Source organism: Hypanus sabinus, chromosome 7 (genome assembly GCF_030144855.1).
Source record: "Hypanus sabinus isolate sHypSab1 chromosome 7, sHypSab1.hap1, whole genome shotgun sequence".
In the NCBI taxonomy this organism is placed as follows: Eukaryota; Metazoa; Chordata; class Chondrichthyes; order Myliobatiformes; family Dasyatidae; genus Hypanus; species Hypanus sabinus.
The window spans coordinates 135636884-135663847 of NC_082712.1; the positions used below are offsets into that span (position 1 = coordinate 135636884).

General features: G+C 44.9%; 1 protein-coding gene across 3 annotated transcripts in view; it reads left to right on the forward strand.

Moving 5' to 3' along the window:
* LOC132397234 (cytosolic 5'-nucleotidase 1A-like) overlaps positions 1–26964 on the forward strand; it is a 76118-nt gene that overhangs the window by 28553 nt on the left and 20601 nt on the right. For 2 of the 3 annotated variants that reach the window (XM_059975702.1, XM_059975703.1), the window contains exons 3-4: positions 3009–3176; positions 12998–13127. In XM_059975702.1, the coding sequence (XP_059831685.1) occupies positions 3009–3176; positions 12998–13127 (298 nt within the window). The remainder of the gene's footprint in view (positions 1–3008; positions 3177–12997; positions 13128–26964) is intronic. The other variant, XM_059975705.1, reaches the window with a different exon arrangement.

The following is a 26964-nucleotide window of genomic DNA, read 5'->3' on the forward strand; positions in this document are numbered from 1 at the left end:
TTTTTGCCTCCATTTATGCTATTTGACCCGCTGAATTCTTCCATAAAAGTACAGTTTATAAAGTAACACGCATGAAATGTTGGAAGAACTTAGCAAGTCAGTTAGCATTCATGGATAAGAATAAACAGTTAATGTTTCAGGCCAAGATCCTTCATCAGAACTCTTCTGCAGTATCTCTTATGAGTATAAAGTCAAATATATAATATAATTGAAAATAAAAAAAAACCTTACAATTACTAAACATAATTTTAATTTAGTGTTAGACCACAGCTGATAATATATGTCTGATGTTCATTGTATCATCCACTTAACTTGTATTCGGATTTTCTTTCTAATCATCTATCCTACTGCATCTACAACAAATGTAAAATTCTCCATATCTGGTCCATGCTGCTATGTTCTCCTGGATGGATAATATTTGTTGTTCAAAGCATATTTACTTCATTTTTAAAGTATAGACGCACTAAACTGTTCAGTGCAAAGATTTTATTGGGAAAGAGAAGAGAATGAAGGCATGATTCCTCCACCCTGTCTTTTTCTGTATTCTGCCTAATGTGGTTAAAAAAAAGTCTCTATTTTATTATTGTACATACTGGGTAAACTCAAAGCAGGATGTCTTGTTTAACTCTGTAAATAGCAGAATTCAGAATCATTGATAAAGTCCAGGTAACATTTACCTAACTCCTCTTAGTAGGTTTGGAAGCCCTTTTCATGCAAAGATAAAAGAGAAATGATTGTGAATGATAGGCCATAAAACACAGGAGCAGAATTAGGATATTTGGACCATCAACTATGCTCCACTATTCAATCATGGCTGACTTACTTCCCCAATCAATCACATTCTCCTGCCTTCCCCCTGTAACCTTTGATGCCCTTACTAATCAAGAGCCTATCAAATTCCACTTTAAGTACTATCAGAGCATGGTGGTCTGCACATTGCACAATTTAGGATGACAACAGATGCTCATTAACAATTACTTCTTGTGCACTAGGCCTGGAGAGAACTGTTTTGTCATATAACGTCAAATCATAGAATTGTAATTAATCATTTAGATGCACATCTGATTTGATCATAGGCCTCCACCAGAATTGAACCAATAAATTGGACACGGAATAAAATGGTGGTGGCTGTTTTGAGGTAGTGAAGTTTAAATATAAACATTTGTTTTGTAGGTTTGCTTCTGAGTTTGTAGTGTTTTAAAGTGAAAAAGCCGTTGAAATGAGATTTCTAATACAGCTAAATAGTTACTATTTTCAGTAAAATGCTGTCACTGAAGTGAAGTCAACATTAAATTCCATCTGCCATGAATTTTTATGGACATTCTGCATTTTTATATAGAGGGGCGTGTAAAAACTAACAGAAATTCTGAGAGACAATGGGAAAAACTTCTCAATGACAGATTGGTCTAAAAACAGAACTTTGAATGAGGGTGGCTTGCACAGGAACTATATGAGGATTATTTTTTAGGTTGTGAGTGATAAGGATCTATGTATTGAAGGAGAGGCAGCAGGTTAAATTTTTTCAACTTGATAGTACTTTGAAAGAGAATGGGATTTTATCAATCCGCCATGCACACATTAAAAAAATAGATGTCTTTGTGTAGTTAACAGTAAGCATCTTCAGAACACTTCCATTTAGATATTGGAATCTGAATATGAATAGATAGCCCACATTCATTGCCCAGCCCTAACTGCCCATGAGATGAGTGGTTTGCAAGACTTTTTTGAGAATAGTCTATCATATCTGATGGTGTGCTTACTGATTTTCTACAACCTTAAAATTGCATTACTGTTACTTAGATGGAATATTTTCAAAGCATTCAATGAATAATCAATGAAATAGGACTAATTGGATAGCTCTTAAAGTGGTGGTGGTTATCGCTGTATATTTCCCTTAATCTAAAAACATACAAGCAGTGGTGCAATGGTAAATGCTGAATTATCTTATGGTAAACCCAATGTGAATTCAGAGATAAATTAGTTGCGTTATATTAATCAGATAGTTTATTGCAGCAGTAGTAAGCTAAGAGAATGTAAGACATAGGTTAAGAGTTGTTCAGTTCTGTGATATTTTACTCGTCTGCATTTTGCTAATCATGTTGCAACCACTTTTGTGCAAGTCAGTTTAAATTGTAAAACCACATCCTAGTTTTCGATGCAACACGAGGTACAATTTTTCACAAGAATAACGTCATTACATCCAGCTTTTAACATTGAAAATCCTGATGTTACAAATTCTCTCCAGGGTCTTGAGGTTAATATGCATCAATATCATCATTTTTATGCAAGGCTTCAATGATACGACCTTTCCTTGGAAAAGTAATGGAGAAGCTAATTCTTGCTCTTATCTCCATGTCTAATATATTCTGACTACTTTTTTTTGGGGTGGTGTAAAAGCTGCAGTTTCCTCTGACTTGTGACATATAACTAACTGACTTCTTGTACACGTTGGTTCTACAACTAAACCACTAAAATGAAGGTTGCAGATCTGGGCTAGAGAAAGGCTTCCTGTGTGAGAGAAGTTTCTGTGTAGATAAAGATTACTGGTCCACCATTAATGGAAATTCAGTGCCTGAATATCAACCAGACATTTTTAAAGATACTAAATTTAACTGATAAGTTGAGTTGCAGAGTGCAAGTAGCCATTGCTGTAGACCCTGCTGACTTTAGAAATGTGGGTCCTGAATTGAGAAGTTTGCTAGCTCATATCAGTTTTTTTCTTGTTCATTGGTGACTGAACCTGCCATTAAATAAACTTGCATTCTGTTATTTGCGTCCAAATATTGCAGGCTGAAGATCAAAATTATTGCTGAAACAAAACAAAAACAGATTATGTAAGGGTCCCAATTCCATTGTATCATTTATCCCAGTCTCAGTGCAGCATACTTTGGTTAGTAATTAAATTATAGTAGTCTGTGACCTGACTCATTTCTAGTAATAATGTTTAGAGTTTTCTTGAGATAAGATCCTGAGATTTTTAATAATATTAACGGTCCCTTTCTATGCAGAAAGACCCAATCAAAGCCGTAACAATTGCCATCTCAGCTCGAGCTCTTTTTGATATGGAAGAAGAGCATGAATTATTCTTGACAGAAGGCCAAGAAGAATACATTAATTACCAGATCAGTAATGAAGACATACCTCTAAAGGAAGGTATTGTTTTGCCATTCATCAGGGTAAGTTCTCACACACATTTTGATTTACCTGCCATGATCTCCTCCCTCTACCAACCTTCTAATCTTTGATTCAGATGCCATATTGGCAAGATTTTTTTTAAAAACAGATCTGAGATTTACTTAATGTCCTTGCACAATTTCTTCCATTTCTAATCCAATTTAGTAAAGACTTCGACAGCTAGTATGAAATCGGGATTGCTGATAGTGAAGAAGGCCATTATAAAATATAAGGGGACCTTGATGAGTTAGGGAAGTGGGCTGAGGAGTGGCAAATGAATTTCAGAATGGTAAGGGTATGATGATGCATTTTAGAAGGTCAAGCCAGAGTTGGACTTGTACTACAAATGGTAGGACACTAGGGAATGTAATGGAACAGCGGGAGCTAGGAATACAAGCACATAGTTCATTGAAAGTGGTGTCACAAGTAAATGGATGGTAAAATGGTATTTTGCACGTCAGTCAGTCAGAGAATTTCACATAGAAATTGGAACCTTATATTGAAGTTGCAGAAATTGTTGGTAAAGCAACACTTGGCGTACTGTATACAGCTTCTGTCACCCTGTCTAGGAAAGATGTGATTACACTTGAGAGACTTACAAAGCCCCTTGCCTGTTGACAGAGGGATTACTCTCCAAGTCTGAACAAATCTTATGCAGGGAAGTACCAGCCCTTAAAACACTGGGGTTACTGAGACTCAAGGTCTTTAAGGCCATTCCCATTCTATGGGTCAAGTTTAGCTGGAATGCTCTGCTCCTTCCCAGCTTCCCCCCAAAACAGAATGCTAAATCCAGAGTCTTGTTTCTCCTCAGGTCAGATTGTCATTTGGCTTACCACACTGTACCGGCGAGAGGTTAATTTTAGGGACCGTCTTGAGTGCAGTGGTCATTACCGGGCTGGAACATTATCTCTTCATGGAGATGGCTCACCCCATCAGGACTTCTCTCTGCCCTTCTTGCAATATACCATTTCCATTTAACAGTTGGGCATGGGCCTTCTTGTGAGTCGCATTATCAGACCTCACCCACTGCATGATGGGGAGCTACTGGCACATCTGAGCACACAGTGACTGGTTCAGAGGCTGTCTGGTATTCAGTGGCTAGGAGGGCCCAATAGCAGGCCAACAGGTGTCCCTGAAGGGTGGAGGGGGCGGGCGAAGTGGTATATCAGGTCGCTGCTTCAGGGAAAGTCTTTGTCAAAACCACCAAGAAGAAGTGACCCCCCCCCCCCCACCTTAGCACCTGCCACAGACTCTACTTGGCCACGCTAGGGGTAGCTGAAACCTGCAGCTCAAAGAGTATTCCACTCTGTCTAGGGATTAATGGGAGAGCCTGTTCCACTGCCTTCAAAGGCCTGGTGTAGGGGGCATTATATCATGGTCAAAAGAGGATGTGCTGCTGGCAATACCCAAGTCAAGGAGCCCTACAAAGCTCTGTATTTCCTCCTTGGAGTTGAGGACTGCAGCATTCAAGATCCTGCAGTTTGCCTCATCAGGTAGCTGTACTGCCCAGAATTCCACTGTATGCCCAGGAATAGAAAAATCAGAATAGAGCCCTGCGACTTATCAGAGTTGATAGACCAACTCCACTCCCTCGGGGTTGGGGGGTAACCACTTCATCCCATGCTTGCTTTGAGGGCCTCTGTAACAGCATGTCATCTACATAGTGGTACATCTCCTGTAAATCTTAGCCAGGGCACAACAGGACAGTGCACATACCCCTGGAAGAGATGGCAAAAGGTGTACTGCTGACCCTCCCATGTGAAGGTGAACTGGTCCTGTGCCTCTGGATTCAGGGGAATGGAATCAAAAGTATTGACCACGTCCACTACCACATACAAGTGCTCCCCCCCCCCCCCCACCCCTATGTCCTCAGTGATGGTCAGCATGTCTGGGAGGGATGTTGTGAGGGGCTTGTTCAACAGTCTAATGTCATGCACGATGTCCCATTATTCCTCTGTACCAGCCAAACCAGACTGTTTTAAGGGAAGGTGGCAGGCCAAGTGACTGCCTCCTGCAACAGAGAATCTGTAGTCTCCCCAATTTCTCTAGCCTCCCTGGATCTGGTACTGTTTTGCATTGAGCACCATCGACGAGAGTCGAATCACCAAAGTCTCCTACTTGGTCAGTTCATCTGGTACCTGCGCCTGGGCCACCCCAAGTGTAAAGTGATGTTTATTTGTTTGAAGGGATCTACCCCTCAGCACTTTCATACCCAGAATCCACTTGGGAGATGCTGCTAACAAGACAATCGTGGGTCCTGGCTGTACTGGTCCGATGGCCACCTGCAGGGTAACCTTCCCGGGCAGGAAGAAGGGAACCCTCTATTGTAGCTTGGGGACCATGATAATGGTCAGGGTTCTCTGCAATGGTGGTTTGCTCAGAACTGGTGTCCACCAGTACCATCATGGCTGCACATCCCCTTTCCCCCTATGCACCACAATGAGTACATGAGGCCTCAATCCCCCAGCTGGGAAAGGGCCGCTGATCATATCTGCTCGAAGGAAGCCCTGGCCCTATTCCTACATTAGTGGGGTGGGAGGGTGCTGCTGCTGGAGGTCTACCAGTGCCCTCAAGCAAGGGATGTGGGGAATCCTGATCTCGAGACAAGGATCCGGCGAGGGATCAAGTGAAACCTTATCTGGGGAGGGCTTTGAAGATGAGCCCCCCCCCCCCACCCTTAACTGTTCTCTCACCTGACTTTCCCTCGCAGTGTTCCCTCCACATTGCAAAGAGGGTGTGAATGGGAACCCCTTCGACCTGCTCCTTGGGTAACTTTGCCCTAGTCAACACTAAAAGCATCTCCTTATGGGTAATGCGGGATACCCCACTCCCCATCTGCTTATCAAGCTTCTGCATCTGGTTACACGTACTTTCTGCCATTTATTCCAACCCCTCCAGTCATCAAATGGCTGTATTTATGGTATCCCAGCCTACCGGTCCCACTAAAGGGCTTTCAAAGGCCTCCCTTTCAAGTGGGGAGCTGCTGCTGTAACTAAATGCCCTACCACAGCAGAGGTTAGTTCAGAATCCTCTGGCAGTTTATCACTATTGCTATATAAATTTGCAATTAGGACTCACTAGAGAAGGGCTCTTCCTCTGTAATGCTCCATTCTGCCCAGGGCTTTAAATCCTATTCAAGGAGTGAAGGGTACCTGATCTTGACTGCCATTGCCAACCAATCCCATAAGGATTTATTACCTTCATGGGGAGCAAGCGTGTTAGGACAACAGTCCCCCCAGGGATCCCATTCCCATATTAGATAGGCTCACTCTGGTAACACCCTCATCTCATATCATCGACAAGCACGTGGCCAGAGGCTCCTTTGCCTGTACCTATTCCCCAATCACGCCAGTTCCTTGGCAGGGAACTTCCTCATCTCTGTCGTCTCGGAGGGCCCATTGTGCTATTCCCTCCATGCTGCTCGTCCTCTTCCTGTCCTGTGAGGATCAGTGGGCCATGAGCTGAAGCCCCCAGTCAGGGTGTGGGACCGTGTGGTCACCAGTCTGGCCTGTACTGTCTCTGGTACAAAGGGGGGAGGGCAATCATTTTCAGAAAGAATCATAAGACTCTCTTCTCCATCCAGTCAGAGATGCACATCCCTCATCCAGATGTTGGGTTCATCTCCCCTCTGTATTGAGGCTCAGACCTTAATGGGATCTGGTTGCCACTTAGCCCATTAGCTCTAATTGCTGCAGTTTTACTAGCCCTCAGGTTATCTTCATATCCCTGCCCTATAGATCTTTGACCTGAGTCTCTGCTGACCAGGCAGCTTCCCCGTGATGGTGCCTCCACCTTGCTCTTTACTCTCACTATCTCCTGCTCTCCCTGTACAATCGTCTCATGCTGGTGCTTTATAATGGCTGTCAGCAGCAACAAGCACTCAGAGTTCCCTGACAAGAAGGGAGCCAATCTCATTTAACACGGACACAATTTTCTCCCCGTGGGAATCAAACTTGTCTGATCAACCCATCGGCGTACTGTGGCCTGCCAGTGGATTGGCAAGACTGCCAAACCCAGCACTGTTATTGGTCCACGCCAGGACTTGGTATTCCTCACGAGGGGTCCTCTCACTTGCTCTTACCGTGAACATTTTAAATTCCTGTTACACTCACTGAATCCTGCCAACTGTGCCAAATGATTTGCAGAAGCAAATTCATAAGTTCGGTAAGTGGGGTGGAAAACACTGGTTGTGACTAAGCACATTAACTTTTTATTTACATATAATTGACTTTATTACTTACATCCTCCATATACATGAGTAAAAATCTTTATGTTACATCTCCATCTAAGTGTGCAATGTGGAATTTATAGTAATTTATAATAATTAGTACGTACAACAATGTACATAGAAATACAGTTGTGCCAGCATGAGTTCATCAGTCTGATAGCCTGGTGGAAGAAGCTGTCCCGGAGCCTGTTGGTCCTGGCTTTTATGCTTCTTGGATGGTAGCAGCTGGACCAGTTTGTGGTTGGGGTGACTTGGGTCCCCAGTGATCCTTCGGGCCTTTTTTACAAATGTGACTTTGTAAATGTCCTAAATTGTGGGAAGTTCACATCTACAGATGCGCTGGGCTGTCCGCACCACTCTCTGCAGACTCCTGTGATTGAAGGAAGTACAGTTCCCAAACCAGGCAGTGATGCAGCCAGTCAGGATGCTCTCAATTGTGCCCCTGTAGAAAATACTTGGGATTTGGGGACTCATACCAAACTTCTTCAACCATGTGAGGTGAAAGAGTTGAAAGAGGTGAAAAAGTGTGGTGCCTTTTTCACCACACAGCCTGTATGTACAGACTACGTGAGATCCTTGGTGATGTGTATGCTGAGGAACTTAGAGCTGCTCACCCTCTCAACCCCAGATCCATTGATGTCAATAGGGGTTAACCTGTCTCCATTCCTCCTGTAGTCCACAACCAGCTCCTTTGTTTTTGCAACATTGAGGGAGAAGTTGTTTTCTTGACACCACTGTGTCAGGGTGATGTCTTCTCTGTGGGCTGCCTCATTATTATTTGAGATTAGGCCAATCAGTGTAGTATCATCAGCAAACACTCGACCAAGCATCTAAGTCAAACAGGTATTTACCTAAGCCCCCTAAGTTAGAAGTCTATGACACTAAACATTCACTAGCACTCCTAACTCAACAGATGCTTATCTAAGTCCCAAGTTATACAAGTAGGCGGTTGATGATGTAGTGGCTTCGGCATCGGACTTCGAGGCGAGAGGTCCCAGATTTGAATCAGGCCTGCTTACCGCACGCTTTCCATCCATGCTGGGTCGAGTGTTGAGCTAGTAACTCAGCCTCGTTAAAAAGACAAAATGCTAAAGAAATGGTAAGGCTGCTGCCTGATATGCCACAGGCACAGAAAGGAACAACAACAAGTTATATAACTACAACATCAAACATTCAACAAACAAGAACCTATCTCAGTGTGCATGCAGACCCTCCTATCTGCAGCACACTTCTCCAATGATGCTTCGGCCCTGGTTGAGACCCAATCCGAAGGGAGCCCCCAGAGAAAAGGAGACAGGAAGTCCCACATGCACTACTCTTATACGCCTGAGATGCCCAAGACCAGAAGCTGGTGCCGTGGCGCAAATGAGAGCCAACGGGTGAGAGGTGCCACATCCTTCAAATGGGCCAATCAGCCACCGGCACAGCAGAAGGGGCTTTTGACTAGCAAGCAAGTTAACCATTCAAGTTACAGGATCTGGAGATGAACTTCTTCCAAACAAAGAGTTGTGAGTAAATGGAGTGTGCTGCCAGAGGAAATGGTGAGGGAGGTGCAATAGCATCACTTAAGAAGCACTTACATGGAGTGGAAGGGCCTGGGCAGATCACAGAAAGCTGGTTGGCATGGATTTGTTGGACGACTGTTGTATTACTCAATGACTCTATAATCCAGCCAATGTTTCTCCTGCAATAGTTTCTTCTCCCCTGCCCATGCTGTTAACTGGAATAGCCTGACATTAATGATTGACTACTTCATGTTTCCAGGTGATATTTCACTCTTTAGCTTATGTCATTTGTAAACAGCTTCCACATTTAACAACTATGCTCTTTGCCCATCAGCCCAATTTCTTTCACTGCTGTACTCTACTCTTTCTCCTCCGTTTTAGTCTACTTGATTACTTTTTTTGTTTTTACCTTCAGAATTTTTGTTAAAATGCAATATTAAGTGTAAAGAGTCTGGATTTGCTGTAACTGGAAAATATGGCCATTAATTTTGTTTATAGCTGTCACAGACTTTTGAATGGACTTCTGACTAGTTCCATTTATTAGAAGTCTTACTCAAAATAACATGCAGCAAATGAAGCAAAAGCAGAGTTGAGAATGTGGAGAATGGCTGAACCTTAATTAAAATGAACTTTTATTTTCTTTTTTTAAACACTGTCTCTGATAGTGAATAAAATCCAAAGGAATGTGATTGCAAAAATAAAAACAAATGATTGAAGCTATAGTTTACTTTACATAGTTAAGTCAGTACAGTATCAAAACCTAAATGGACAAGTCATGAATTTGTCTGTGCTGTCTGATGTCTGTTTAATACGTAGCTATTACAGTTTCACATCTCTTCTGTGTTTAAGTATTGACACCTTTGTATAGAAAAGCCTGTGAAGGAAACCGCAATCTTTTGATTTATCTACAGTACAAAAATATTAATATTGAGTGAAACAGCTTTAACAAAGTTCAAAACTATTCTTAAAAGGGGAAAAGGTTTGCAAGTTTGTGTATCCTTTTAAATGTTACTTATTTCCTGTCTGTTTTCTGCTCTGCCTCACCCTCCCCCTTCCCCCCACCCCACAATCTAGCTTCACTGATGTTTGCCTGTGGTTATCAAACTTGTTTAATCATTGTCACATGGTTCCCCCGTTTTCAACCAACTTTGTGCATGTGCACTTTAGTGGCGTCATGTGCCAGTACTTGGGCTGTGCTTCACCCTACAACAACATGAAGGCATGGAATTCTTGTTGCCGAACTGAATGACTCTTCAAAAGTTTTTTTGGTGTCCAATATTTTACACAAATACTCTAATGGATATTAAAGAAAACCTTTTCTTTAACATCTTGATGGTTTTATTTTCATTTGCTGCTCAGATCTGTGACCCTAAGATGTTTTTTGAGTATAAAATAATCCTAGCGGGTTGGAAGGCCAATTCCTTTGGTACATTGGACTCCAGCTTCTCTTTGAGTGAGTGTCTGCAGATGATTTGATTTCAAGTTTCTTCCTTGCAATCCAGACACTGATTCTCTACCTTGAGCCTCAGTTTAGAAATCAGGAAGAGAGCTCATTCGGCTGATTTAACATGTTTAAATCAATTATATTGCCCAACTGTAAGTCACGATCATCCTGCTCAGCACAAACAGGGAAGCAAATCTGCATTCTTTCTGTTCTCTATTCATTGGGAACTCCTCATGAAATAAGAGATTCTGTCGTCGCTGGCAATCCAGAGGAATACACGAAAAGCTGGAGGTCAGGTCAGGTCAGGTCAGGTAGCGGTCAGGTAGCATTTATGCGAGAGAGGTGGAGAGGGTATGAACAGTCAACATTTCAGGCCGATACCGTGCGTCAGGCCTGACCTGCTAAGATCCTCCAACATTTTGTGCATTACAATCCTGATGAAGGGTCTCGGCCCGAAATGTCATTTGAACTTTTGCACAATGGGACTTTTGGTTTTAATATCGGCAACATTTGGCCCAATAGCTGCAAATAATCATATAACTGGATTGAACACATCAGTTGAAGGTAGACCCTTATGATCTCAGAAAAGGACTTATTTTTGCATACTTAACATGAACTAACATTATTTAAATACATTTCAGAAAGATAGTAAACAAGAGGGTTTTACATATGAAATGATGTTTCCAAACTTCAAAACTGCAGGATTTCTTTTGTACCTGTTTCATGTTGCCAGCAGTGGAAAGCTTGGGACAGAGCATCTGTCCATGGGACACGGAAGTGAGGAAAAATATGAACTTTAAAACAAATCTCTTAAATTCAGTTCCGGAGGGAGCTGATATTAATGATATTTGTAAAGACCATAAGACCAAGGAGCAAAATTATGCCATTCTGATTTATTATCCCTCTCAACTCCATTCTCTTGCTTTCTCCCTGTTTCCTTTGATACTCTGATTAATTAAAAACCTGTCAACCACTGCCTTAAATATATCCAGCGACTTGGCCTGCACAACCACCTGTGGCAAGGAATTTCACAGATTTCACTAAAGAAATACTTCCTCATCTCTGTTCTAAATGAACATCCCTCAAGTCTGAGGCTGTTCCCTCTGGTCCTATGCTCCTCCATGATATAAAACATCCTCTCCACATCCACACTATCTCAGCCTTTTAGTATATGATAGGCTTCAATGAAATTTCCCCTGCCCCACCATTCTTCAAAACCCTAGCAAGTACAGGACCAGAGCCAGCAAATTCGCCTTGTATGTTAACCCTTTTGTTCCTGGGATCATTCTTGTGAATGTCCTCTGGACTCTCTCTAATATCCTTTCTCAGACAAGGGGTCCAAAACTGCTCACTATTACCTCAGCATTACATCCTTGCCTTAGTATTCTAGTCCTCTCAAAATGAATGCTAACATTGCATTTGCCTTCCTAACCATTGACTCAACCTTTAGGGAATCCTGCCAGATGACTCTCAAGTCCCTCTGCACCTCTGATTTTTGAATTTTCTCCCATTTACAAAATAGTCCATGCTTTTATTCCTCCTGCCAAAGTGTATGACTGTATGCTTCCCCTACATTACATTCCATCTGCTATGTCTTTGCCCATTCCCCAAATCTGGGGAATCAAGTCATTCAGGAGTCACCCTACTTCCTCAACACTACCTGCCCTTCCTTTTTTCCAATATTTTTATTAGTTTCTACATAGAAGAATACAGAGTACAAGAGAGTGTATATAAAAAGGTCAATAAAGATTTTTTAAAAACTACCAATTACTTTATATCTGTTCATAATAGCAATCTCTTTACCCTGTATTCGTATAAGTTAAACAATAGTTATATTGAACTATACTAACTTATTAAAAAAATAACAAATCTAACCCCTATCAAGACCAAAGTTGTTCATTAAGTAGAAAAGAAGATATATACCTTCTCATATAATAAAAATTAATAATAGCCAACATCTGAGTTTAAACAACAAATTGAAGGTTTTAAAAATAATTCAGAGAAGGTCCCCACAAAACTGCCCGCCCTTCCACCTTTGAATTGTCTGCAAACATTTCCACAGATCTATCAATTCCTTCATCGAAATTATTGACATACAAAGTGAAAAGAAGCAGTCCCAACACTGACCCCTGTGGCACACAACTAGTCACCGGCACCCAACCAGAAAGGTAGCTAATCCCAAACTGACTAGACTGCAATCAACTGCCTCTTTGGGTTTTGAGTCTCATGCTCAGGTTGTTTCTGCAGAGCACTGATTGTATTGTATCCTCTGGAGAACTGGGAGATGTCACGAGCTGTTCAACTGGGAGCACTCCCTGTTTGTTCCAGTGCTTTGTGTTCAAGGTCCCTTGGTAATATTTAAAGAACATCAAGGAATTTTCTGAATCAGTACCACTTAAACAAAATAAATGACAATGCACCTCGTTGCTGATACAGAATATCTCTACAGTTTTCCACATAACAATAAGGATTACACTTTGAACTAATTAATTGAAGTAATTATAGGTGATTTGCTGTACTAAGCCATCTAAAGATATTTTTGACCTTAAGTAAATACCTAGTTAATTTTTGACAATAATACAAAATTATAAATGAATAGTCATATCTGCCTGACTGCGGCTTAATTCCCATCATTATCTCTTTCAGGCTGTTAACATGGTAAATAAAAGGTTGCTGGAGTTGAATCCTGAGGAAAAACAACTGTTTGAAATTCTCCTGCTGTCAACTCACAGTGCTGAAGGTGGGGTGCGGATCATTAACAGTGTAAACTATTACGGTGAGTTAGTACAACATAACTGGAGTGTTAATGATGGTTTATATAGCTGCTTATATATGACAGCTCAAATCCCATAGTCTTTATCCTACTCTGCAAATTTGCATGTTGCAATGTGCAGAATTAAACCTTTATGAGAAGTATTCATCCAGAGATTTTTCACTGTCATCACATTCAATTTTAAGTATGCAAAGTTACTAATTATTTAATTTTGAAAAAGTTACAGCAGTCAGCTTACCATGCAGTTGGTCATCACCCTTCCCTTTAGTGGCTCTATAGATCGTAAGATCAAATAAAACTTCCATGTGTGCTTTGTCCCCCTTTATCTTCAAAAATAAAGATCCCGCATGTGTTTACTCTGACACCATTCTTCAAGGATGGACTGCATGCATTAGCAAGCAATTTCAATTCCAGGTATCATATCTGAGTTTTAACCTGTTCATGCACTTCATAGTTGCATGAAACTAGGCTGAAACTATTTCACTTTCTAGCTAAAACTGCTGTCTAGATGTACAGCTATGACACTTACTGAACAACTAAATTTTTATTAAGATCGTCTTGCAAAATACCTCGCACTTCTTTGTATTCAGAACAATTTGTGCATTGAGAACCAACTTGGGAAAATAGATAATTCAAGAGAGGTTGACAATAACGTTGTAAAAAGGTTCCCTTGTGGTGACCCACTTCCCAGCTCACTCGAACCGGCTCACCAAGCGGCGCGTGCCGGCATTGAGCCTGTCCCAAAAAGGGCGGCAAGCCTGCTTCACCAGCAAGGGGAAAAGCCCGCGCTTAGGACGGGACTGTGAATACGCCCTCCCCGGGCGGGACCAGGAAGGCTTTAAAGCGAGGCCCGAAGTTTGAATAGACCTTTTTTTTGCAACTGCAGCTCACCGACTCAGTGCCATTATTTCAGCACTGCGTGTAGCGCACCGCTGCAATTGGTGACCCCTACAGCCCAAACGATATTTGGGCCGAAGATGAACGACGCTGCATCTGTTCATGCAGTTTTGTTAAAACTGCCAAGCTTCTGGATGCTGCGACCTCACCTATGGTTCCAGCAGGCAGAGGCCCAACTCCACATTCAGCAGATAACCTGGGATTCCACACGTTACTACTACGTGGTGAGCTCCCTCAACCAGGAGACCTGCCCAGGTTGAGAGTTCATACAATCGCCCCCAGCGGATGGCAAATACACAGAATTCAAAGCCTTGCTCATAAGGACTTTCGGACTCTCACGGCGCGAGCGAGCTGCCCGCTTACTGCACCTGGATAGTTTGAGGGACAGGCCACCATCGGCTTTGATGAACGAGATGATGTCCCTGGCAAGAGGACACAAGCCCTGCCTCATGTTTGAGCAGGCGTTCCTGGAGCAGCTGCCCGAGGACGTACGCCTGCTGCTGTCCAACGCGGATTTCAGCGACCCCCAGAAGGTGACGGCCCGGGTGGACTTGCTGTGGAAAGCCAAGAAGGAGAGTGGGGCATCCGTCGCACTGATCACCAGACCACTCTCTCAGCAGCACACCCGACCAGGCCCAGCCATAGAGCCCGCTAACCCCAGAGGCAGGGGTGAGGAGGCCAATGAACAATGGTGCTTTTACCACCACCGGTGGGGCACAGAAGCCTGCCACTGTAGCCCGCCCTGCAAGTTCCCGGGAAACACCAGGGCCAGCCGCCGCTGATGGCTACGGCGGCTGGCCATTGGGATAGTCTCCTGTATGTCTGGGACAAGCGGTCGGGACGCTGCTTTTTGGTCGACACCAGAGCCGAGATCAGTGTCTTACCTCCAACGAGTTACGATACCCGCAACAGAGCACCGGGTCCCACCCTGAGGGCTGCGAACGGCAGCACAGTAAGGACCTACTGCACCCATACGGTGCAGCTACGGTTCGGCCCCAGCCGGTTCACGTGGGACTTCACACTGGCCGCCGTGGCCCAACCTCTCCTGGGGGCGGATTTTTTGCGAGCTCACAGCCTACTGTTCAACCTGCCAAGGCAGAGACTGGTCCACGCCGAGACGTTTCAAACATTCTCCCTGGGTGCAGCCCAGTTGCCGGCCCCACACCTAGACTCCATCACGCTGTCCGACAATGACTTCACCAGAGTCCTGGCGGATTTCCCATCGGTTCTGGCACCGCAGTTCATGGCAGCCATGCCTAGACACGGCGTACTGCACCACATCCCGACACAGACCACCCCTCCATGCCCGTGCTCGAAGGCTTCTCCTGGACAATCTCTGACTGGCGAAGGAGAAGTTCAAGAGGATGGAGGAATTGGGGATCATACGACGGTCCGACAGCCCATGGGCCTCCCCCCTGCACATGGTGCCCAAAGCCACAGGGGGCTGGAGACCATGCGGCGACTACCGCAGGTTGAATGAGGCTACAACACCGGACCGCTACCCTGTGCCGCACATTCAGGACTTTGCAGCAAACCTGCACGGCGCACGGATCTTCTCCAAGGTAGACCTTGTTCGGGGATACCATCAAATCCGGATGCATCCGGACGACGTCCCCAAAACGGCACTCATCACCCCTTTCGGCCTTTTCGTGTTCCTCCGCATGCCATTCGGCCTGAAGAATGCCACACAGACGTTTCAGCGGTTAATGGACGCGGTGGGACATGACTTGGACTTCGCTTTCATCTATTTCGACGACATCCTCATAGCCAGCAGCAGTCGTCAGGAGCATCTGTCCCACCTCTGTCAATTCTATGCCCGACTGAGTGAATGCGGCCTGACAATCAACCCGGCCAAATGTTAGTTCGGGCTCGACACCATCGACTTCCTGGGCCACAGGATTACTAAAGACAGGGCAACCCCTCTGTCCGCCATTTCCCCCGACCTAACACAATCAGAATCAGACTTTAATCGCCAAGTACCTGTGCACACACAAGGAATTTACTTCCGGCAGATGTTGTCTCTCTGCTCATAACAATAATAGTGATAAATATAAATGAAAATATAGATTATACATACAAGTAGTGCAATCCAAGTAATAGTTAGCCGACAGTTAACAATCAAAGGCCTTCAGGAATTCGTGGATATGGTGAATTTCTACCACTGCTTCCTCCCTTCAGCTGCCCTAATCATGCGCCCCCTGTTCGCCCTGATGTCAGGTAAGGGCAAGGAGTCCGCAGCCGCTTTCATTAAAACCAAAGAAGCCTTTGCAAGCGCCGCTATGCTAGTGCACCCCAGAATGGACGTCCCTACTGCCCTCACAGTGGACACATCTAACACGGCAGTCGGTGGGGTACTGGAGCAACTCATCGAGGGTCGCTGGCAACCCCTGGCATTTTTCAGCAAACACCTACGACCACCCGAGCTCAAATACAGTGCTTTCGACCGGGAACTGTTGGCGCTATACCTGGCAATCCGGCATTTCAGGTACTTCCTAGAAGGTAGGCCCTTCACCGCGTTCACGGACCACAGTCCTCTTACCTTTGCATTCACGAAAGCATCCGACCCCTGGTCGCCCCGTCAGCAGTGACATCTGTCCTACATCTCCGAATACACGACGGATGTCTGGCACGTCTCGGGAAAGAACAGTGTCATGGCGGACGCCCTCTCCTGCCCTAACATCCTAGCTCTGTCCCGGGGGTAGACTATGAAGCACTGGCAGAGGCGCAGCAGGCAGACGAGGAGATCCCTAGTTATAGGACTGCAGTCTCTGGTTTGCAGCTCCAGGACCTCCCCATAGGCCCAGATGAGAGGACCCTACTCTGTGATGTCACCACCGGCCAACCCCGCCCCGTCGTTTCAGCAGCCTCCATTCACAACTTAGCACACCCCTCCATCAGGACAACCGTTCGGATGGTAGCCAACAGGTTTGTTTGGCACGGACTCCACAAGCAGGTCAGTGAATGGGCCAAAACGTGCATGCACTGCCAAACAGCCAAGGTGCAGCGGCACACCAAAGCCCTGCCGCAGCAGTTCCACCCCACCCGCCGGCGTTTCGACCACATTCATATGGCTATCGTGGGCCCCCTGCCAGTGTCGCGTGGAGCGCGGCACCTCCTGACTATCGTGGACAGGTTCACAAGATGGCCAGAGGCGGTCCCGCTCACCAACACCACCTCTGAATCTTGCGCTCGAGCACTGATCGCCACCTGGGTATCTCACTTTGGTGTACCGGCCCACATTACCTCCGCCAGAGGCGCCCAGTTCACCTCCAGCCTGTGGTCAGCTATGGCCAGCCTTTTGGGGACACAGCTGCACCAAACAACTGCCTACCACCCACAGTCGAACGGACTAGTGGAGCGTTTCCACCACCACCTGAAGTTGGCTCTCATGGCCCGCCTCAAAGGGCCTAACTGGGTGGACGAGCTTCCCTGGGTCCTGCTCGGAATCCACACGGCGCCCAAAAAAGATCTGCACACCTCGTCGGCCGAGTTGGTGTACGGCGCACCCCTGGTCATCCCAGGAGAGTTCATACCAGCTCCAAGGGGGCAAGAGGAAGAACCCGCAGCAGTCCTGGGCAGACTATGCGAGAGGCTCGGTAACCTGGCCCCCATACCCACTTCGCAGCATGGGCAGAACCCGACCTGCGTACCCAAAGACCTGCAAAACTATAAGTTTGTTTTTGTATGATGGGGCGGACATCGGGCACCGCTACAGCGGCCCTACGAGGGGCCGTTTACAGTGATCAGAAACAACGGGTCCACATTCGTGCTGGACATTGTGGGGGAAAGAGGAGGTTTTCACGATGGACCGAAACTGACCCATGTGGACTTGGCGCAGCCGGTCGAGATTCCGGCACCACGGCGCAGAGGCGGACCTCCCAAACAGAGTCCGACCCAGACTGTGGACATTGGGGGGTTTATTGCCGGTTCTGGGGAGGTGTGGGGTTATGTAGCGACCCACTTCCCAGCGCACTCGAACCGGCTCACAAATCAGCGTGCGCCGGCATCGAAGCAGGTCCCAAAGAGGGCGCCAAGCCTGCTTCACCAACAGGGGGAGAAATCCATGTGCGGGATGGGACTGTGAATACCTACCCCCTACAGTATTCCCACCCGGGGAGGGCGGGATTAGGAAGGCTTTAAAGCGAGGCCGCCAAGTTTGAATAAACCTTTCTTTGCAACTGCAGCTCATCGACTATGTGTCGTTATCTCAGCGCTGCGAGTAGCACACCGCTACACCCTTTCTATTTCAATCATCGTTGCTGTCTGGTTTTGCCTACCAATCCTAGATAAGAACTCCATTCAGCAAGGATGTTGCATTAACACAATTACAAATAAAATAATGAAGTTTCCAATGCGATATTTGGAATTCATAGCTACTGAACCTCCATGCTACTTGGTATTACAGTTACTGTACTGTATGTTCTGGTTGTTAGTTGGTTACCAGCATCTGCATTTTATACTCTAGTTTGTATAACTTGTGGAAATGCATTGCAAATAGTGACGACTACTTCTTGGTTTGAACCTTGCAGAAGCAATCTGAAGTATTGAATATGAAATATTTAGTAGCAGTATTTATTTTGATGGAGCTTAGGAACCTGTCTAAAATTCAACTGCAAGCAGAATCCAGGCATTTGCTTAAGATCAGTTTCACTTATCCAAACTGATTGCACTTGTGTCTTAAAAATAAGCTTATTATAAGACTTTATATTTTCGGTACATAGTGGATTTCACAACCTTTGTGTCCCCACTTTTTTTGCGATCAATGAAAACATTTTAGAGTAGTCATTACTGCATAGGAAATGCAGGCATCCAACGTTTAGCCACATAGAAGCATAGAAAACCTACAGCACAATACAGGCCCTTCAGCCCACAAAGCTGTGCTGAATATGTCCTTACCTTAGAACTACCTAGGCTTACCCATAGCCCTCTATTTTTATAAGCTCCATGTATCCATGCAGGAGTCTCTTAAAAGACACTGTCATTTCCGCCTCCACCACTGCCGCTGTCAGCCCATTCCACGCCCTCACCACTCTCTGCTTTAAAAAAAAAACATCTTCTGGCATCTCCTCTGTACCTGCTTCCATGCACCTTAAAACTGTGCCCTCTCGTGCTAGCCATTTCAGCCCTGGGAAAAAGCCTCTGACTATCCACATGATCGATGCCTCTCATTATCTTGTACACCTCTATCAGGTCACCTCTCGTCCTCCATCTCTCCAAGGAGAAAGGATCTAGTTCACTCAACCTTCAAGAATAATAAGAGGAAATGATGAAAAATAAAATAGCTTTTTGTGAAGCATTTTACAAAATTGCTCAGTTCTGATCACCTCAGTACAGGAAGGACATAGAGATCATAGAAAGGGTGCAGAGGGGATTTACAAGGATGTTGCCTGGATTGGGGAGTTTGCCATTTTCCCATCTAGTCCATCTGAGTTCCTGATCGGGGATGACCTCCAGAAAATTGACAGGGCTTCGAGCAAAGACAATATCAGGAACTTCAAGGACAGCAGGTTAGATGCACTCTGTTTTTGGAGGTGGTTATTGCTTGAAACTTTGATGGCTTTTACGGTTAATACGTTGATTGGTCATTGTAAATTGTCCTGTGATTAAGCTGCAATAAAATTTGGGGATTGTTGGGCAGCATGGCTCAAAGAACTGGGAGGACCTGCTTCACAATGTATCTCTAAATAAATAAAATGTTATCGACTATATCTGAAATGTTGCCCAAGTCTTACTGTGCGCACCCTTGAGCTGCTTCCTTTACTGAAGAATGAGTAATGATATTGAAGACTGTGCAATCATCAGCTTGCCTCCCAACATCTCACCTCCTGATGAAAAGAAGGTCACTGATGAAGCTGCTGGTTGGGTCTAAGCCTGTCCTGGGGAATACCTGCCATGATGCTCTGTCAGCACTGACAATGGCAGCCACCTTCTCTTGTGTGAGAAAGGACTCCATTCAAGCTTTTTCCTTCTGAATTCAGTTCTTTGTTCCATGCTTGGATTGAGGCTATGAAAAGGTCTAGAACCTAATGGCTCTGGCACAATCCAACTTGACATAACTAAATAGGTTGCAGGTGAAAAAAGTGTGATTTGATATCAATGTCAATCACGCCTTCAGTTTTTAAAAAAAATAATTGGATGGTAATTCTCTGGTTTTGGGTTTACCTTGTATTTTTTGTGAACAGGCCATTCATCGCTTCTCCAACAGATGCCACTGTTGGAATTGAACACGTACAGCTTGGCTAGATGCGTAGGAGTCCTTTCTCATCTGTTTTTGTTTTGAAACATTTTGTTCAGTTTAATAGGTCTTTAGTACAATGACCTGCAGCTCTCTTTTAACAATTTAACTGGATCTGCAGGGCCATTGATCTATCCATATCTATAGTCTGTACAGCGCACAGCTGGTTGTGAGACTGGGACCTTACCACTTTCACCTCCCTGCCTGTCTGTGAGGGGCTGTCTTCACTGTGACCAAAAAATTGCTGAGCTAGATGGGAAAGTATCCCAGCCTCATCAGATCAAGGATGGCAAGCAGTTTTTCAGCTCCTTAGTACTGTAGGTGCCATAGCTATCATTGGAAGAGAGCTTGGCTCCACCGTCTCCTGGATTGGGTTCAGAGGCTGCTCTAGCCAAGCCAAATGAGCCCTGAATTCAACTGGCATCATTCAGCTCAACTCATGCTTAGCAGGATCTTGGACAGTTGTACGAAGATGCAAGTGGTCCATTCCTCCACCAATCCAACAATAATTCCAACTACAGAATAGATTCAGCGTCCTGGATGAACAAGGACGGGCTGATCTCATCTTCCATTGCTGGGGGCATCAGGAACTCACTCGCGAGTGGTAAGACAGTCTCCACCAGCAGCTGCACTCTGCTGCGGACCACTAGCAGGTATGTCGCCACCTCCACTGGACCTTAAGCAAGGTAGCTTTCGGCTGCTACCCAGGCCACAATGCCACCACAGGTTCCATGATCGTCTCCCCTACCTCCAACAATGCTGAGAATTGGCGATTCCATCGTCAGCGACATCAAGTCAAAACTAAATGTGACTCTTTGTTTTCCCAGTGCTAATGTCTCTGATATAATGTGCAAACTCCATTGCCTCCTAACTGTCTACCTCTCTGTAAAAATTATCATTTTCACATTGGAAAAATGACATTGTTCAGCAACAATCTGAGCAGCTCAAATGCAACTTAAGTGGTCCCTTTGAATTTCTAAAAGTCAGTGGCAAGGCCAACTCCCACACTGGGTTGCAGCTCTGGGTGTTTTAGCAGGCTCCTTAGTCTGTATGATTTGCTTCAGATGCAATGTAGAGTGCTGAGCTTTGGTTTCATTGACAACTTTCATGTATTTTGGAAATGTTGCCACATTTTTTAAAGCTGATGGTCTTTACATAGGGATACTGTCTGCAAACGCAGTCCATTGCATTCTGGCAAACCCAGGTGTATGACTATTTATCATCAATGGCACATGTGATCCATCCCTAACTACTTCCTCCACCAATTCTGTAAATATTACCATTCCAATTGAGACTATTGTCAATGGAAGGGCCCCCAGACTGGACTGAACTATCCTATTAAAGGTGTCAAGAGAAATAACCTTCTACTCTTAAAATCTACCTCCCCTGCTGCACCACTCTCTGTTTAAGACAGCTCTTCTAAATATGAGACCCCTTTCAAATAAGACTTTTAGCTTAAATGATTTGATTACCTCTACAGACCTTAGTTTTATGTTCTTAACCGAGACCTAGTTAAAGCCAAATGAATACAGCCAGTTATCTGAACTGTCCCTCTCTGGCTATGACAGATTAAGTGTACCAAGGCCGAGTAGATGAGATGGTGGGCTTGCCACCATGTTTAAAAATATTTTAGGTGCTACCTACTGTCTGTGACAAGTCAAACTAGAGTTTCTAGAAAGTATTGGGACCTAGAGGCAAAAGAAAAAAAAATTTAAAAGTAATAGCAAGGATCCGCTAATAGACCTGTTGGAACCTGCTGCCTGAGTGCGGCTTCTGCCCGGAACACTGGGGGAACCCTGCAGCATCACAGCGGCAGTCCGTGAGCAGCGTTGGAATCTGCAGTAAGATGCTGAACTTTAAATAGCTTGAGACTGTTTCACGGAAAAGAGCACTGCTGTCACTGCGTTTGGGTTAGCGCTAGCTTCGTCACGGGGATCATCACACGCAGGTGCCTCTGGGAAATGGTGCAAGGTTTAAGAAGAGCTTGAGAGCCTTCGGGAAGGGTCACCCAGTTTGAAAACATAGTGGTCTGTTAGAGAGCGGAGTCTGTGCAGGTAGAATCCGGCTACAAAGTCCGGAGAGGCAGCCGTTTTTTCACCTCATGGCTAATGACTAATGGTTGTTGGAACTAATGGAATGATCAAACTGCTGCACTTGCGAAAAATAAAAGGAGGAAAAAGGAAAAGTCTTTTGGTCATTGGGTGGAATCCAGTTAAAAAACCTTCAGTCTCTTTCAAGTGGGGAAGCTGCACATGTTCAAAGAAGAAAAAGAAATCCAACTTGACAGTGAAAAAACTGGTTGACCAGGAAACTGAAGGACCAGGAAACAGAAATCTGGGAGCTTTGAGCTGGAACAGCAGGAGCAATAACCTGGAATCCTGAAAAAGGAAGAAAATCAAGTTAAGATAAAAAAAATCAAAGCATCATTAAAAAGTTGTACTTACCTTCTCACCTGTGAACAGCCTGCAGAGGAAATCAAACATGGCTGATCAAGCTATTGGGAAATTAGTTGAGCAACTCAAGGTAGAGCGAACGACAGCAAAAAGGTTATTTTCTCGTCTGGCCAACATTATTACCAGGACCTATGAAGACATGTCTGAAGAGGAGCACAGAGTCAGTTTCAATGAACTCACAATAGAAGCCAAGAAAGTCATGATGATGATTTGGAGGCCGGATTCAATGCAGTACTGCAGGCGGAGCTGAACACAGAGGAAATAGCTGTGTTAACTGAACGGCAACCTGGCAAAAATGGCAAATGAGTGTGAGTTGAAACTAAAGGAGTTCAGAAGCCTAATCCAGGAGACTCTGCACCAACTTTGGAAATGTTAAATTGTTCGCAACACTATAAGCAGCAGAGGATGAATGTAAAAACACTACTGCTGTACAACCTGATGGCAACCGGGAAGCATATGACTTCATGCTTAACCACCTGCAAGAACTGGTAAAGACAGTGAAGGAGGTGCATGGTCAGTGGAAATGATGGATCCCGCCAGGGGATCAGAAGGACCTTCAGAGTCACCTAAAGGGGCTCGAACTCCACATCCTCAAATTGGTTTCCAAGAAGGCCCACTTCATACAGGCAAGGCAGAAAGGATGATGCTGAAAGACTAGCACCGATGGCATTGGGCTTTTCCTCCAATTTTTCCACGCCAGCCATCAGATTGAAACCGATGGCTCTTCCCAAGTTTACTGGCAACAAATGTGATTTTCACAGATGGAGAAAGACTGGAAACACTCCAGGGGCAGGAAGAGCCAACTGGTTCAAGAGAGGTGAAAAAGGTTCAACTACTGGACAGTCTTAATGACAAAATCAGAAGAGACCTTCGCCTCACTACTTATAACACTGACATCTTCCGTGTTCTAGAAAACCGCTATGGAAATCGAATGTGCATTGCTATTGAAACAGTGGAAGAGTTACAGAAAATGCCAGCTGCCGGAAATCATCAGCCACGGAAAATCGTGGAATTAATTCAAGCTGTGGAGAAGGCACTTCAAGATTTGAGTGACCTTGGAGACGCGGGTGCCATCAAAAATCCGCTGGTGACAAAATCAATTGAAAGTAAGCTTGCAGAAACTCTCAAAAAGGAATGGCTGGTCTATGTCACGGACAGGAGAAATGCTGTGGCACCAGATAAGAGGGCATATATGAGCAGCTCGAACAACTGAGGGATGAAGAGCCAAGTAGAAGAGAAACCAGGGCTAAGACATGACAGAACCAAGTCAACCAAGTCAGGCAATGACCATGCAGGGTGTGTACTCTGCGGTGATGGAAAGCACAAAAGGAAGCTCTACTTTTGCAAACAGTTTCGAGTGCTAAAGCTACCAGAGAAAAAGGCTGCAGTAAGAAAGTTGGGGGCATGCAAGAGGTGTCTCAAGGTTCATGATGACAGTTCATACTGCAAGCCCACCTATCTGTGTAAAAACCAAAACTGCAAGGATGAGCATACTCCTGAGCATCATTTCTATCTGTGCCCCAATGCTGAAATAAAGAAAAGCAGCGCAGGTCAGAAAAAGAGCAGATTCGGTCTAGAGGAAGATAAAGGCAGGAAGAAGTAAACAGAGGATCTAAAGGCGTTCTTCAGCAAACTTCTACCAGAATTGGGCAAACAATTTTGTGATCTATTTTCAAACACTGCATCCAGAGCCTTCAGTGCTGTGAAAGATAAACCGGGCCTTCTGGTGGAAAGTGGATTGTAAGAGCTGTCAGTGATTATGATGCTTCTCGAGGTCGCAGCTAATGCTGGACAAAAAATCGACGTTAATTGACTTGGCTTCAGACACCAATTATATAACCCCCAAGGCTGCAAGCAGACTGAATCTCAGAAGTGAGGAAATCACTCTCATCATCCATGGAGTTGGGGGGCAGGGGATGAAGGTTCAGGTGGAGACAAAGCGGCACCTTCTAAAAATCAGAGTAAACACTCCCAAGGGCACTCTCGAATCACACCAATTGGTTTGTTATAGACTAGACAGCATTGCAAATGTCCACAAATATGTGACACCGAAGCAACTGCAGAAATTCTTCCCAGACATACCGCTTGATGAACTTGTGAGACTCGGAGAAATAAATTTACTCATAAGCCATAGACAAGACTATGTGGGATGGAAGACTGGGGAAGATTGCTGGAGGAGCACATCTTGATCTCTTTGAGGAGCTGTCTGTGTCGGCTCAAAGTTCAGAGGCATGAGCTTGAATGACCGGCTAATGAAAGGTCCAGATGTCCTCAACCAGATTCGCACTGTCCTACTCAGATTCAGGGGTAGAGTAAACGCTGCTCTGGGTGGCATAAAAAAGATGTACAATTTGATTTGGTTGGAAGACTGAAAAGTGCACCTGCATAGATTCCTCTGGCAAGACTCCGAGGATGAGGAGCTGGGGGAATATGCAATCACAAGAGTGAACATCGGAGATACAGAAGCAGGGTGCATTTTGCAGATAGCAATGCACAAAACTGCTAACCTCCCTCCTTTCGCCCACCTCAAAGAGGAGCAGGTGCTCCAACACGACAGCTACATTGAAGACATTCTCACATCCCACAACAACCTTGACTAGCTGAAATCCATCACAGTAAATGTGGAGCAGATCCTGAAGGCCGGAGGTTTCGAGCTCAAGCCTTGGGTCTTCTCTGGGCAAAGTGGAAGGAAAGAGTGCAATGACAAGCTGGAGAAGTCCAAAGCAGAAACCATGGTCTTGCCAGACCAAATGTGTGATGATGACAACAAGGCACTTGGCCTGGGCTACATAGTAGAAGAGGACAAGCTCCATGTCATGATTGCCATCGATTTCTCGAAGAGAAAGAAAAAAAATGAGTCTTGACCAAGACCTTCTACAAGAGCAAATCAGAGACCACACGCCAAACCCCTTGACACGAGGAGAACTCCTGCTAAGCTGAAGGGAGCTGTTCTGGTACAAAGGGCGTTCCAAGAGGCAAAGGGCGAAAGGTGTCCAGTCAAAGACACATGGGACATAACACTCTCAGATGGCCTTAAGGAGGATGCAATTATGCTCTTTGAGGAGTATGTTCAACTTAGCAAGGGAAAGTTCACCAGGGCACTGACTCCCCCAAGCTTCACTTAGGAACCCTGGGCAATCACTTTCTCTGATGGAAGCGAGCTCGCCTATGGAGCAGTGATGCACCTAAGGTGGAACTCGGACCAGGACTCGATTGTCAGGCTAGTGGAGTCTAAAGCCAAATTAACTCCCTTGGATCACAAAGGTGATGCTGTCAAATCAGAGATGTGTGGAGCAGTGTTTGCCTCACACCTGAGAAAGTACTTTGAGCTGCATAACCGAATCCAAGTTGGGAGGTGGTACCATTTCGTTGATAGCCAAGCAGTCCTTGGCTCAATACAGCGTGAAAGATACGGCTATCAAACATTCTTTGCAAATATGATCAGAAAGATTGAAAACAGCACAGGGATCCAGGACTGGCAGTGGATTCCTGGTCTGCAAACTATTGCTGATGTAATCACCAGAGGAGCCAGCCCTTAAGACCTGGATGAAGACTCAGAGTGGCAAAACGGACCACAGTTTTTGAGTTTGCCAGTGAGTGAGTGGCCAATGAAATCAGGCAAAGAACTCGCAGCCACTGCCAGGGAAAGCATCAACAAGGTGCAAAAGAAGGCATTTGTTGCTGCTTTGACAAGGGCCAAGGCAAAGAAACAAGAACCAGCACAAAAACAGTACCAGGTCAAAAAAGAACAATGGAGACTGCCTGCAGTGTAAGCCATCCGAAGCCCTGTGGACATCAAGCGGTTCGGTGTTCTAACTCGACTCGTCAAGACAGTTACATGGGTCTGGACAGCAGCAAAAAAGTTCATTGGACAAAATTAAGCCGTAGACAGTCCAAAGTGGGAGGCAGTTTCTTTGGCAGGAGTCATCTCAGTAAGGGAACGAAAAGATGCTCTAAGAGACATTTTCCTAGCACAGGGGTCAGCAACCTTTACCACTGAAAGAGCCACTTGGACCAGTTTCCCACAGAAAAGAAAACACTGGGAGCCGCAAAACCCGTTTGACATTTAAAATGAAATAACACTGCATACAACGTTTTGTTTTGCCTTTATGCTATGTATAAACAAACTATAATGTGTTGCATTTATGAAATTGATGAACTCCTGCAGAGAAAACGAAATTACATTTCTGCATGCAACAAAAACATTTTGAACTCCGAAAAAAAGACATTGGGTTGAAGGTTACTTTTAAGTAAA